The sequence below is a fragment of the Carcharhinus amblyrhynchos genome, chromosome 1 (assembly GCF_965287045.1).
Source record: "Carcharhinus amblyrhynchos chromosome 1, sCarAmb.v2.hapA, whole genome shotgun sequence".
NCBI lineage: Eukaryota > Metazoa > Chordata > Chondrichthyes > Carcharhiniformes > Carcharhinidae > Carcharhinus > Carcharhinus amblyrhynchos.
In genome coordinates this window covers 37,961,480-37,974,921 of record NC_137324.1, presented here as the reverse complement: position 1 = coordinate 37,974,921, position 13,442 = coordinate 37,961,480, and the positions used below count along the sequence as shown (strand labels likewise).

Below are 13,442 nucleotides of genomic sequence, written 5' to 3'. Positions count from 1 at the left end.
GCATAATAGCACTGTTGCCTCACAGCGCCAGGGACCTGAGTTCAATTCCGGCCTCGGGTCACTGTCTTTGAAGTTTGCATGTTTTCCCTGTGTCTGTGTGGGTGCTCCGGTTTCCAGTCCAAAGATGTCAGTTAGTTTGATTGGCTGTGCTAAATTGCCTCTGAGTGTCAGGGGATTAGCAGGGTAAATATGTGGTCTTATGGGAGCAGGGCCTGGGTGGGATTATGGTTGGCGCAGATGCAATGGGCTGAACAGAACTAGAGGGCACAACCTCAAAATAAAGAGGGGGGGGGGTGCAGTTTAGATCAGAGTTGAGGAGGAACTTCTTCACTCAAAAGGTGGTGAGTCTCTGGAATTCTCTACCCATTGAAGTGGTGGAGGCTACCTCGCTAAATATATTTAAGTCACGGGTAGATGGGTTTCTGATAGACAAGGGAATTAAGGGTTATGGGGGGAAAGCGGGCAAGTGGAACTGATCCATTTCAGATCAGCCATGATCTTGTTGAATGGCGGGGCAGGCTCGAAGGGCTAGATGGCCTATTCCTGCTCTTATTTCTTATGAATGGCCTCCTTCTGCACTGTCAGGATTCTGTGATATTGTTGAATGGCAGAACAAGCTCGAAGCTGAATGTCACGTGGCAATTGGTTTCCAATTTCACATCTTAGAGTTGGTCATATAGCAGGGGAAATTTGATGTCATTAGTTATTAAGAATTGCTGACCATTTGCATAATCGTGAAATTTGGAGATAATCCAAGAAAAATCATATTTCCACTAACAGTCATAAAATTAAAGTTATGTTATGCAATTTTCTGTGTAAATCTAAGCTTTAATTTCTCACATTATTTTAGAATATTGTGAAATGATCCATTGGAGATAAATTTGGTCTAGTAGTTAAAGGCAAGCATGCAAATTGCTTATTCTTACAGACTACTTTCCACATGTTCTATTGCCACACATTTCAGTTTGATCAATGAAAAAACTGGCAGTGTGGTAAATCAGAAAGTGTTCTTTTAATGTGGTAATTCTTTGCCATTGATAGTTTTTTTTATATCTCATGTACTGCATTGGTTCCGATTTGTTTCAGCTACGATACAATGGATTGTTGGAAACTATCCGGATTCGTAAAGATGGATACTCATGGAGACCATTCTTTGAGGAATTTGCAGAAAGGTACAACAGCTTCCATTTAATGTGGCAACTATCTTCACAACAGAAAGCTTAGAAGAAATGACCAAAGGCATAGAAAGGAGAAGGTTTTGCCAGCCAGGAGAGAAGCAGAGAGGCAGTGATGTAGTGGTATTGTCAATGGACTGGTAATCCAGAGGCCCAGGATAATACTCTGGGGACCCAGGTTCATGGTTGATGGTGAAATTTGAATTCAATAAAAATTTGGAATTTAAAGTTTAGTAATGACTATTAAAACATTGTTGTTTTTTTAAAAAAAACGCATTTGATTCACTAATGTCCTTCTAAGGAAGGAGATCTGCCATCCTTAACTAGATCTGGTCCAGATCCACAGCAATGTGGTTGACCCTTAAAATGCCCTCTGAAATGATTGAACAAGCCACCCGATTCAAGGGCAATTGGGAATAGACAACAAATGCTGGCCTAGCCAGCTGCACTCAAATCCCATGAATTAATTTTTTAAAAAATTGTGGAAATTGAGAATAATTTTGAGAGTGCAGTGGAGTGGTGAGGGTGCAGCACTTTCTGTGATTTCCAAAAGCTGTTATCATGGGCAAGATCTTGCTTTCTAAGAGTAGTTGTAACTTTTTAAACTTGAAAGTTTTATATTGAAATCAGGCGTCTAAGTGAGGTATGAGAAAACTTAATGCATGTAGTTTGAAGTGTAGTGCTGATTCGTAATGTTTTTCTTACAGATATGGAATACTCCTTATAACACCCAATATCTCCTTTACTAAAGAAAGGTAATATGAAAACATAATACACTTGAAATGAAAGTGTAAAATTTTGAATTGCATGAAGATGGGGAGAAAATTAATTTAAAAAAGTGTTTCATGGTCAGAATTTCAATCTCCTAATTTTAAAGTGTTGTTAAGTGTCAACAAGGCTCAGTGACCTGAGTCAACAAGTTGTATCTCCTTGGTTCCACTGTTGGAATGGTGCACACATAATATTTGCAGTGCTGAGGAAATGCTGCAATTATGAAGGTACCATTCTTCAAATAAAATATTTAATAGCGTAGCTACCTGAACAGACAGATGTGGACTTAGCATGAGGACAGGACATTACTGTGGCATTTACTCCATCTTCAAACAGACTCATTACTTTTTCTCGTTGTTTGTCGGATCTAGTTTTGTGAATTGTTGCGTTTCTATGCATTAACAGTGACTTCAAAGCACTTAAGCATATGTGAAGTGCTATAGGCTGTTTCTTCTGAGAAATTATGCAAGTCCATCTCTATATTGAGATTGATTGTTTTCTCTTCCTTACAGTTGCCTAGCTATTCTTCAAACGACAGGCCTGAAGGACTGGAAGTCTGGGTAAGTTAGAATGAATCATACCAACACAAGAGAGAGAGACAGTTGATTTTTGTATACGTAACATTCTGTATCCATTAATTCAGCTAAATGGAAATATGTATTGGAAATATATGCTGATCCACAGAACAGTGTGGAAGATGCACCACAGATCAGTTATCATCTAAAAGGGACAGTGATCGAACTGGGATCCTTCACCCATCCTGATGAAATGTTCCACCGGAATCATTAACCTCTTATTTTTTAAGATGCTGAATCAGGGACTTATAGCACTTGTTGCTCTCCAGGTTTCCAATTTCACAGCATTCATACTATTTCTTGTTACATTCTGGGATCTCTGTGACTCTTGGGGTGCATTGCAGGTAGTAACTGGGGAGTGGCGAAAGGCCTTTGTAGGTGGTGATGGGGAGGTGGGCAAGATGCAGGTGGTGACTGGGGGAGAGAGGGGCATTGAAGGTGGTGACTGGGGAGTGAGGGCAGGTTGCAGGTGGGTAACAGAAGTAGACCCAGCGTGGAGTCCAGTTATAGTAGCTGATTTGAGATTAGATAATTTGGCATACACTGGGAATTAGACCTAGGAAATTTGTGTTCCATGTAGCTCTGGTACATACCACATCTGAATGGACGCTGTGACAAATGGTGTTCACAGTAAGAAGTCTCACAACACCAGGTTGAAGTCCAACAGGTTTATTGGTAGCAAAAGCCACTAGCTTTTCGGTCTCTGACCCTTTGACAGGTGGGTGGAGAGTTCGTTGCCAGGGGAAGCGGATATGGTAGCGACATATAAGGGGCGTATTGACAGTACATGAATGAGATGGCAATGGAGGAATGTGGTCCCTAGAAGGATAGGGGGTTTTAGTTAAGTCAGACAGCTGGTCGGTGCAGGCTTGGAGAGCCAAAGGGCCTGTTCCTGTGCTGTAATTTTCTTTGTTCTTTGTTCTATCTAAGAACCATGGAAGAAGCTGTTGTCCCATCTTCCATGATCCGTTCACATTACAATCTATAAGGTTTATGTTCACTTTGAATTTAGCACGTCAAACCGTTGGAACTTGTCTTGCTGGTGAACTCCATTTGAACTGATTTCTTGATCATATTTTCAGCCGGATTTCTTTTTCCTGTTTTCAGAAAATCTCGCTTGTTCTTTAAATACTGGCATCAGGATCAATTGGCAAAATGTATAGAAAGACTTGAGAAAGCTGCAATCATTATCCAGAAAAGTAAGCAACAACTGTCGATGAATTTTAAATAATGCTATCCTCAGCTGAATTGAATTTCACTAACTGGGGCGATTTCCGATCAAAGTAATTTCACTTGGATCATTTTCCTTAATCTAGTGTCCAAATAATGACTGGAAATTGCATTCCAACCCTGAACAACATTGCTGCTCCGATTCCTTTAATGATTTTACAGGTGGTTGCGCGTGAAAATCATGTACTAATGGAATTTGCATAAATGATTTTGATTTGATTTATTATTATCACCTGTATTAACACACAGTGTAAAGTATTGTTTCTTGCACGTTATACAGACAAAGCATACCCTGAATAGAGAAGGAAATGAGAGTGTGCAGAATGTAGTGTTATATCATAGCTTGGGTGTAAAGAAAGATCAACTTAATACAAGGTAGGTCCATTCAGAATTCTGACAGCAGCAAGGAAGAAGCTGTTCTTAAATCGGTTGGTACGTGACCTCAGGCTTTTTATCTTTTTCCCAATGGAAGAAAGTGGAAGAGGGAATGTCTGCCGTACATGGGGTCCTTAATTATGCTGGCTGCTTTTCAGAGGCAGTGGGAAGTGTAGACAGAGTCAATGGGTAGGAGGCTGGTTTGTGTGATGGATTGTTCTACATTCGCGACCTTTTGTAGTTTCTTGCAGTCTTGGGCAAAGCAGGAGCCGTATCAAGCTGTGATGCAACCAGAAAGAATACTTTCTATGTTGCATCTATAGAGGTTGGTGAGTGTGGTAGATGACATGCCAAATTTCCTTAGCCTCCTGAGAAAGCAGAGGCATTAGTGGGCTTTGTTAACTATAGCATCTGCTTGGAGGAATCAGGACATGTTGATGATCTGGACACCTGAAAACTTGAAGCTCTTGACCATTTCTACATTGTCCCTGTTGATGTGTATGCTTCCTGAAGTCAATAAATATCACCTTTGTTTTGTTGACATTGAGGAAGAGATCATTGTTGCCTCACCAGATTCTCCATCTCATTCCTGTACTCTGTTTTGTCATTGTTTGAGATTCGACCCACAAATTGGAGGGGAATTTGGCCACAGATTCAGAGATGTATAAGGAATATAGACACTGCCTTGCGGAGCACCTGTGTTGAGGATGATTGTGGAGGAGGCGTTGTTGCCTATCCTTACTGACTGCAGTCTGCAGGTTAGGAAACTTAGGATCCAGTTGCAGAGCTGTCGGAGAACAGCATCATCTGACTTACTTTCTTGCCATCAGGCACAGTTTGAGGATAAAGTCCACGTCAGAATTCCCCATCTGCCATTCTTCTGCTAGTGAACCAGCTCACCAAAGCTAGATAATATCCAAGCCTGGAATAAGAAGGGACTGGGTAACATTCATGCCCCATCAATGAAAATAATAGCCATTTCATCCCAACCTTTAATTGAATCACTATCATTGAATCACTAGCAATAGTATCTCAGTGATTCATTTGACCAAAGATTTACCTGGACCAGTCATACTGATAGCAAGATTTCAAGAGCAGCACAGAGTCTAATTACTTTCAGATGAGTGGTTCAGTATTTAATTCCTCAAAAACTCACCATCATTAACCAGGCTCAGGTCAGAAGTATTTAATAAATGCTTACTTGGATAGATCAGCCACAGCTGCACTGGAAACGCTAACACTATCCAGAACAGAATAGATCGACCCACATGTCAATTCTCTATCATGGGAACACTGTCTCCAGTATGCATAGTCCACGGGATGCACTGCAGTAACTCCCCAGGCTATTGACAACCATCCATAACCAGCAGCACTGAGAAGAACAAGCATTTAATGTGACATGAGCACGAACACACCTCCATCACCCACCTACCTAGACCAACCACTCTCCCCATCACTCCATTCTGAATGACGCATTGTACTGGTTTGAGTTTAGATTGCAATTTGCTGTTAGATAAATACCCTGGAGTTTCCTATCCAAAACCATAGTGGAAGCAGTGTCAGCAAAATGACCTGCAGCGATCACTCACCATTTTGGGGGAGACTTGAGACAGGCAATAAAAGCAGCCATACCTGGTCACCTATACCTAAAGAGCTGATTTCTTTTTTAAAGACAGCCACACGCACGTAATGTCTTAAAGGGACTGACTCATGAAAAAAACCTTCATTTGCAAACTGCTGTGGAGAGGAATTTCCAATCCTTCCCCTCACCCCACCCTCTTTCCACTGTCCTTCCCATTCCCCCACTTCCCAAGCCTGTGATAGTGGTCTAGCTGCAGATGGCATTTTTTATTTGATTTAGGGTGAGGGTTTCTCCATTTTATGTGACATTATCCTCACTATCTTTTTTCGTATCCTGCTATATTTTCAAGCTGTAAAGTCTCTGCCCCTTCAGTCTGAAGAGCCTGCCCATTCACCTTCATTTAACAGTGAGTCCACCCACTGGCCATTAATTGGAAAGTAGGAAAGAATGATTGTTTTCCACATTAGAGCCTGACAGTGGCATCCAGAAGCCCACTGGGAAACTTCCGCCGGTGGATCTTCAGCATCAGAAAGGTGTTACAGAACATAATTTCACTGGGTGCTGTTTGGTGATTCCCACTCTCTCATAACTTCACATATTTGGAGATAAACATGGAACAACAGCCACAAGACCCCAGACCGTTGCTGAAAAAAATCCTCTGGCCATCTCCAGAGCTGTCAACTAATAAAAGGCAGGGATCCTCAATTATCTCTAGCTGGGGAAGGTTGGGAGATGAGTTGAGTGGAACATAATCTCTAATGTTCTTTGTTAGTGTGAATGGCTTGTTTCTATGCTACACATTTGATGTAATTTTGGATAAAAGCTTTGTCCTACAATCAATATCAGATGTATTCTCAAAGTCAAGTCTTCCCTCTCTTCCTGGGGATGATTCTTGTTGATTTATCTTTGTGAAAATTCATTGGGAGTAGTCTAACAAAAGAACTGAAGAGAGTCAAGAGCTGTACCTGTGGTCTACATCATTGTACTGCATCAATAAATCCAGTATTCTCCACGTATTGCATTTGTACTTCATACTCATTACTTTGCTGTTTGAGAAGTAGGGTTACTGATCTGCAGAGAGACTTTGTACTGACTTGAATGTTGATTGCAGTTCATTGTTAGCTGAATGCCCTTGACTTGGTCCAGGTAATACTTTTCCATGTGTATTCTTCAGGTTATAAACGATTCCGCTGTCAAAGCAGATACAAAATCTTATTGGCTGAGCTTCAAATCCAGCGTCAGCAAGAACTGGAAAGACAGATTGAAGAAAGACGGCAGATTGAATTGGAACAAGAAATGGAGAGAAAGAAGCAGGAAATGGAATGGAAAAATGAAAGTAGGTGTTAATTAGGCTCAATCATATGAGAAGTCTGACAAAATTCCATGGAAACTATCACAGCTGTCAACAGTGCAGATTTTTACTGGTGATTCAATGTGAAATAAATCTTCAATGTTCATAATTTCATGAGGTATAGGAGCAGAATTAGGCCATTCGGCTCATCGTGTTTGCTCTGCCATTTGCTTGTGGATGATGTGCTCATCCGTATTTTTCTGTCTCCTTCCCGTAACCCTTCAACCTATAACCAATTAAAAATCTGTCTAACTCTTCAAATTTACTCACTGCACTAGCATCCATCGCACTTTGGAATAGCGAATTCTGCAGATTCACAGCCCTTCGGGAGAAGTAGTTTCTCAACTGTTTTAAATTTTCTACCCCTTATCCTGAGACTATGACCTTTCAACCTAGAATGCCCCACAAAGGAAGCACCTGCTCCACGTCTACTTTATCCATACATTTCATCATCTTGTACACCTCCATTTGATCTCCCCTCATTCTTCTAAATTCCAGAGTATAGACCTAAACTGTACAATCTCTCTTCATACGACAAACCCCTCATCTCTGGAATCAGTGTTAATCTTGATGCATATGTTTGTGAACAATCCTTGTTACTGGGCAGTCCTTATTCAGCTTTGGCCTGGCACCTCAAACACTTTTCCCACCCTCCAATTCATCCCCTTCTTTCCACCAGCCCCCTATCCCAAAAATAGCTCAATAGCACTCTCTATTACTGACTACATGGTACTTGTAATGTTATGTTGGTATACATATTCTGTAGCAATCTAACAGTCATGATGGAATGAAGTGGACTGTTAAGCAGATTGTATAACTGTCAAAAAAATAAGCTATAGCAGAGAAAGTGATATGGCATTAAGCAAAATCTGTCCTGTGCAGAATTGGTGGCACCTCCAGTTCCACTGCCAAGGAAAAAGAAGCCACTCCCTCGACCTCGTTCTGCAGCTGTGGATAAATTTCACAATGCGGTGCAGCCTCCTGTTCCCAGACCCCGGAGTAAATTAGTAGAGGTACGTCTTTCTTTCTGAGCCATTTTAATCTTTACAAAAATAAATTGTACATTGTCTGTTACAGTGACCCATTTCAAAAGAGGTTTGAATTTCCAGTGGCAGGCTTCAAGGACTGCATGACAAGAGTTCACAGTTTGAGTTTTAAAGTAACAAAAAGTAAAATGTTGACTCATTTAGCAGGTAACAGGTGAACTGAACTACAATGCACAAAATGCATTGCAGAAATGCACCAAGGTTCCTTAGACAGCACCTTCCAAACCCGCGACCATTATCATCTAGACAAGGGCAGCAGGTACCTGGGAACCGGTGACTAGGAAATTTCACTGCTACTATTGCGGTGTTAATGTAAGCCTCTTATGACAGTAATAAATAAACTTGAGTACGTGTCCCCCCCCCCCCCCCCCCCCCCCCCCGGAAGTTTCCTCAAAACCTGTCACCAATCTGACTTAAAACTATATCATAATTTCTTCACTGTCACTGGATCAAAATCCTGGAACTCCTTCCCTAGCAGCACTGTGCATGTACCTACATCACATGGACTGCAGCAGTTCAAGAGGACAGCTCAACCACCACCTCGAGGGCCATGATATAGAGATGCCAGTGTTGGACTGGGGTGGGCACAGTAAGAAGTCTCTCAGCATCAGATTAATCACTTACCTGATGAAGGAGCAGCACTCTGAAAGCTCGTGATTCCAAATAAACCTGTTGGACTTTAACTTGGTGTTGTGATACTCCTTACTCTTCTCAAGGGCAATTAAGAATGAGCAGTAAATGCTAGTCTAGACAGAGGTATCTATAATCCCTGAATGAATAAAAAAAATCAATGTATTAAATCACTTTGTACCTATTATTGTGACGTTTGTCTTTTATTTTCAATATTTTTGACCCTGCCATTTTTAAGGTGAAGACAATTGCTTTCTATTTTGAATCTTTCAGTAAGGTCAGGGCCTGGTGTGACTGACTTTAATGAGGCAATATGCTTAAACATAAGAACATAAGAAATAGGATCAGGAGTAGGCCATCTAGCCCTTCGAGCCTGCCCCGCCATTCAATAAGATCATGGCTGATCTGTCGTGGCTCAGTTCCACTTTCCCGCCCTCTCCCCATAACCCTTAATCCCCTCTCTTATCAAAAACCCATCAACCCGCGTCTTAAAAATATTTAGCAAGGTAGCCTCCACCACTTCAACGGGCAGAGAATTCCAGAGATTCACCACCCTTCGAGTGAAGAAGTTCCTCCTCAACTCCGTTCTAAACCGCCCCCCCTTTATCTTGAGGCTGTGCCCCTAGTCCTACTGTCCTTTCTGAGCGGGAAGAGTCTCTCCACCTCTATCCTAAAGTCCTGGGACAGGCAGCAACTGATGACAACAACCTGCATTATAGTGCCTTCAATAAAACCTCTCAAGATACGTACTTAACAAGAGTTCTAACAAACAAATTTGGAATCAGGGCCACACGCGGAAATGTTAGGGCAGATGGTCAAAAGATTTGGCAAAAAAAAAGGCTTTGAGGAGAATCTTTAAAGTGCAAAGAGAGGTGGGGAAGGAATTCCTGTTTAAGGCCTTGGCAGCTGAAGACATATCCGGGAAAGGTGGAGCAATAAACTTTCACCATGTTCAAGAGGCCAGAATTGCAGGAGTAAAGATATTTCTAAGGAAGATGAGGCTGGAGGAGCATACAGAAATTGGAAGGGACCATATATGGATTTGGAAGCAAGGATGGGACTTTTAAAATCAAAGCATTGCTTAAACTTGGATTTTTTTGTACAATATTGGTAAATGAGGTAGAAATGGTATTTTATTTCCACTGCAGACTTTAATAACTCAGTAACAGAAAAATTGAGTGTTTTTTTTAAACAGGTGAAGAGTGTATTTTATGAGTTCCACTTTTGTTTTAGGCAACTCCATTCGATAATTCTCGGGACCACCTGGCCAACAGCTGGTTACAGGAACAAACAGATAAGGAGCAGCGCATTAACAAGAAAAGAGCTACAATTCGGTGGTTCAAAGAGACTCAGGCTCGAAAGGTACTTCAGAATGGCACTTTCCCCTGCTGGTTCCATGGGATGATTACACGGAGGTGAGTCTGGGTCTTAAAGCTATTGAATACATTGCTACAGTAAAATATAAACACAATGAAGAGAGGTTGGAGAAACTTTTTGTTCTCTCTGAACCGAAGGAAGTTGAGGGGTGATCTGATAGAAGTCTACAAGATTAAGAGAGGCATGGACAGAGTGGATAGTCAGAAGTTTTGTCCCAGGGAGAAGACAATTACTAGGGGGCACAGCTATGAGGGGCAAGGTTTAAAGGAGATGTACGAAGAAGATTTTTCACACAGAGTAGTGGGTACCTGGAACTTGTTGCTGGGGAAGGTAGTGGAAGTGGATATGGTAGTGACTTTTCAGGGGCATCTTGACAAGTACATGCATAGGATGGGAATAGAGGGATATGGTCCCTGGAAGGATAGGAGGTTTTAATTAAGTCAGGCAGCATAATTGGTGCAGCCTTGGAGGGCTTACGTGCCTGTTCCTATGCTGTAATTTTCTTTGTTCTTTGTTCAATACCATGGTCAGTTTTATTGATTGTGTATCACTTTTCCAAATCCGATGGTCTGAGCTACTTGTCAGATTTGTGTTCCTGTGGGGAGAAACTTGAGATGGGAAATTTCCAGACTCAGCACACCCTCCTCCCTTTAAAGGCCTGTGTTAGACCCAATTTCCACTTTGGGGAGGCAGAAACAGGATGGAATCCAGCCCACTGACCCTGAAAACAAACAGGGCCATATCTTCCAGTCCCGCCAGCAACGGGAACTTTGGCAGGCAGAGGAACTTAATTTGGTGTGAAGACAAAAATCAATTTTCTGATATCAGGATAAACTTTCATAATTAATGTTCTTGGGATTTGAAAGATGGGCCAAAATGCTTCCTGATGGAAGTTTTGGGAAGCCCTCTTGCATGTATTAGCATACCGTGTATACTCATTAAAAAATCAATTGCGAGAATTAAATTTGCACCCTAAATAAATTGAAAATTTCACATTTACAACTGCAAAAGTGGCGTGCACCTACTCTCCTCTTGTCTTTACTCATTCCTTCTATTCCTTTCTCCCATATTTGCTTATCAAGCTTCCCCTTAAGTGCACCTACATTATTTGCTCCAGTTACTCTGTGACGCCCTGTTCCACATTGTCACCTGTCTCTGGGTAAAGTGGTTTCCTCTGAACTTTCTATTTGATTCTAAAGCAAAATATAGCTGATGCTGGAAAGCTGAAATAAAAACAGAAAATGCTGGAAAAGCTCAGCAGTTCTGACACTATCTGTGGAGAGAGGGACAGAGTTAACGCTCTGAAGAAGAATTAAACGCACTCAAAATGTTGAATGAAATTTTCCTATTTTCTGGCAAAGTGACAGAGCAGGCAGGAATAAATAGCATTAAAGCTATCGGCATCAATGTCAGCTGCCTCATCACTTTCCGTACGTGCATAATGTTTTCCTAGTTCATATAATAGAACAACCAGATTCCTTAAACCTCAGAATTCTACAATCTCTCTCCATTTAAATAATATGTTGCCTTTGTATTCTTCCTACCAAAGTGAACAACTTCATATTTTCCTGACATTATACTCCATTAGTCCATTTGCCAATTTTTTATCCTCTCACTTAGCCTACCTATATCCCTCTGCAGACTCCTTATGTCCTCTTGAAGACTTAATTCTTACCCATCCATGTGTCAGCAGCACTTTTAGCAACTATAAATTCGGTCCCTTCATCGAAAATGTAAACAGTTGAAGTCCCAGCATTAATCCCTGCAGCGCTTTGCTCGTCAAATCTTGCCAACCCTGAAAACAACCCATTGGTTAGCGACCCAATCCTCTATCGATGCTAATATGTTATCCCCTACACCATGACCCCTTACTTTTTGCGTAACCTTTGTGGCATGCGATCGAATGCTCTCTGGAAATCTGAACACAGCACATTCACAGGTTCCCCTTTGTTCACTTTGCATGTTGCTACCTTAAATAAGTCCAATAAAGTAGTCAAATGTGATTTCCACAGTAGAGGTAATAGATAGTGGCAGTTAAAGAAACTCCTCATCCCATCCCAGCTCGCTCATTAGATATTCAATTCAGTTTGCACATTTTGATTTTATGATTGAGCAAAGTTTCAAAATAATTATTCCTCCCTGCATCCCACAACCCCACTTTTGTCAATTATGATAATTTTAGTGTTCCTTTAGATTCTCTCAAAGGCCAATAACCTATTTTGAATATTTTAGGGATTGGATGAGACAGGTGTGCTGCAAGGATATGAGAACAAATCTAGTGTAAATCAATTCTACCTGATATTTAAAATATCTCCCTTTCTAACATTGGCTGTTTGTAATGCATCTGTGTACCAAAGTGGTTAGCACTGTTGCTTCACACCACCAGGGATCTGGGTTCAATTCCAGCCTTGGGTCACTGTGTGGAGTTTGCATACTCTCCCCATGTCTGCGTGGGTTCCCTCCAGATGCTCCAGTTTCTTCCCACGTGTAGGTTGGGTTGATTGGCCACGCTAAATTGCCACTTAGTGTCAGGGGGAATAACAGGGTAAGTACGTGGGGTTAAGGGGTTACGACCTGAGTGTGATTGTTTACAGTGCAGACTCGATGGGCCGAATGGCCACCTCCTGCACTGTAGGGATTCTATGATTCTGTTTCTGTTTTATTGAACATGTGAATGAAATTAATACATTTTTATACTCCTGTGATTTACAGAGAAAGTGAAGATTTGTTGGCAAACCAACCTTTAGGCTGCTTTCTGATTCGTGTCAGTGGAAGTAGGGAAGGATATACATTGACCTTTAGGTAAACTTTGTTTTATTATTTGCAACTCCCAAGTCGGTTGGAATACCTCAATGCCAAAGTTTACCTGTGCAAAAAATCTCCAGTTGGCCAAGCATCTGTTAGGCAGTAAATTCATCAAAAATATTTAAATAGAATCATCAAAAAATCCAAACGGAAATACTTGTGACACAGCAAGCTGATTAATTCAAAAATTATTTTATTATCATCTATAACTGTAGCAACCATAAGCCTACTTGACATCTTGCAGTATGCTAGTACAGTGTTAGTGGACATCATTCTAGCCTAGTGAACATGCGCAACTTTTAACGATTATTTGCACTTGCATTACAGTACCTTTGATTTGATTTATTATTATTGTCATGTATTAGCATACAGTGAGAAGTATTGTTTCTTACATGTTATACAGACAAAGCATACCGTTCATAGTGAAAGAAGTGAGAGAGTGTAGAATGTAGTGTTACAGCCATAGCTGGGGTGTAGAGAAATATCAACGTAATGCAAGGTGGGTCCATTCAAAAGTCTGACAGC

The 13,442-nt window shown here is 41.1% G+C and overlaps 1 protein-coding gene across 1 annotated transcript in view; it reads left to right on the top strand.

The window, feature by feature from the left end:
• The window catches only part of LOC145357271 (myosin-IIIb), a 148,178-nt gene that overhangs the window by 121,457 nt on the left and 13,279 nt on the right, over nt 1–13,442 (top strand). Inside the window, exons 19-26 of the mRNA XM_080210522.1 lie at nt 1,087–1,172; nt 1,883–1,930; nt 2,459–2,506; nt 3,629–3,720; nt 6,883–7,044; nt 7,942–8,072; nt 9,969–10,150; nt 12,825–12,914. Of these exons, the coding sequence (XP_080066648.1) occupies nt 1,087–1,172; nt 1,883–1,930; nt 2,459–2,506; nt 3,629–3,720; nt 6,883–7,044; nt 7,942–8,072; nt 9,969–10,150; nt 12,825–12,914 (839 nt within the window). The remainder of the gene's footprint in view (nt 1–1,086; nt 1,173–1,882; nt 1,931–2,458; nt 2,507–3,628; nt 3,721–6,882; nt 7,045–7,941; nt 8,073–9,968; nt 10,151–12,824; nt 12,915–13,442) is intronic.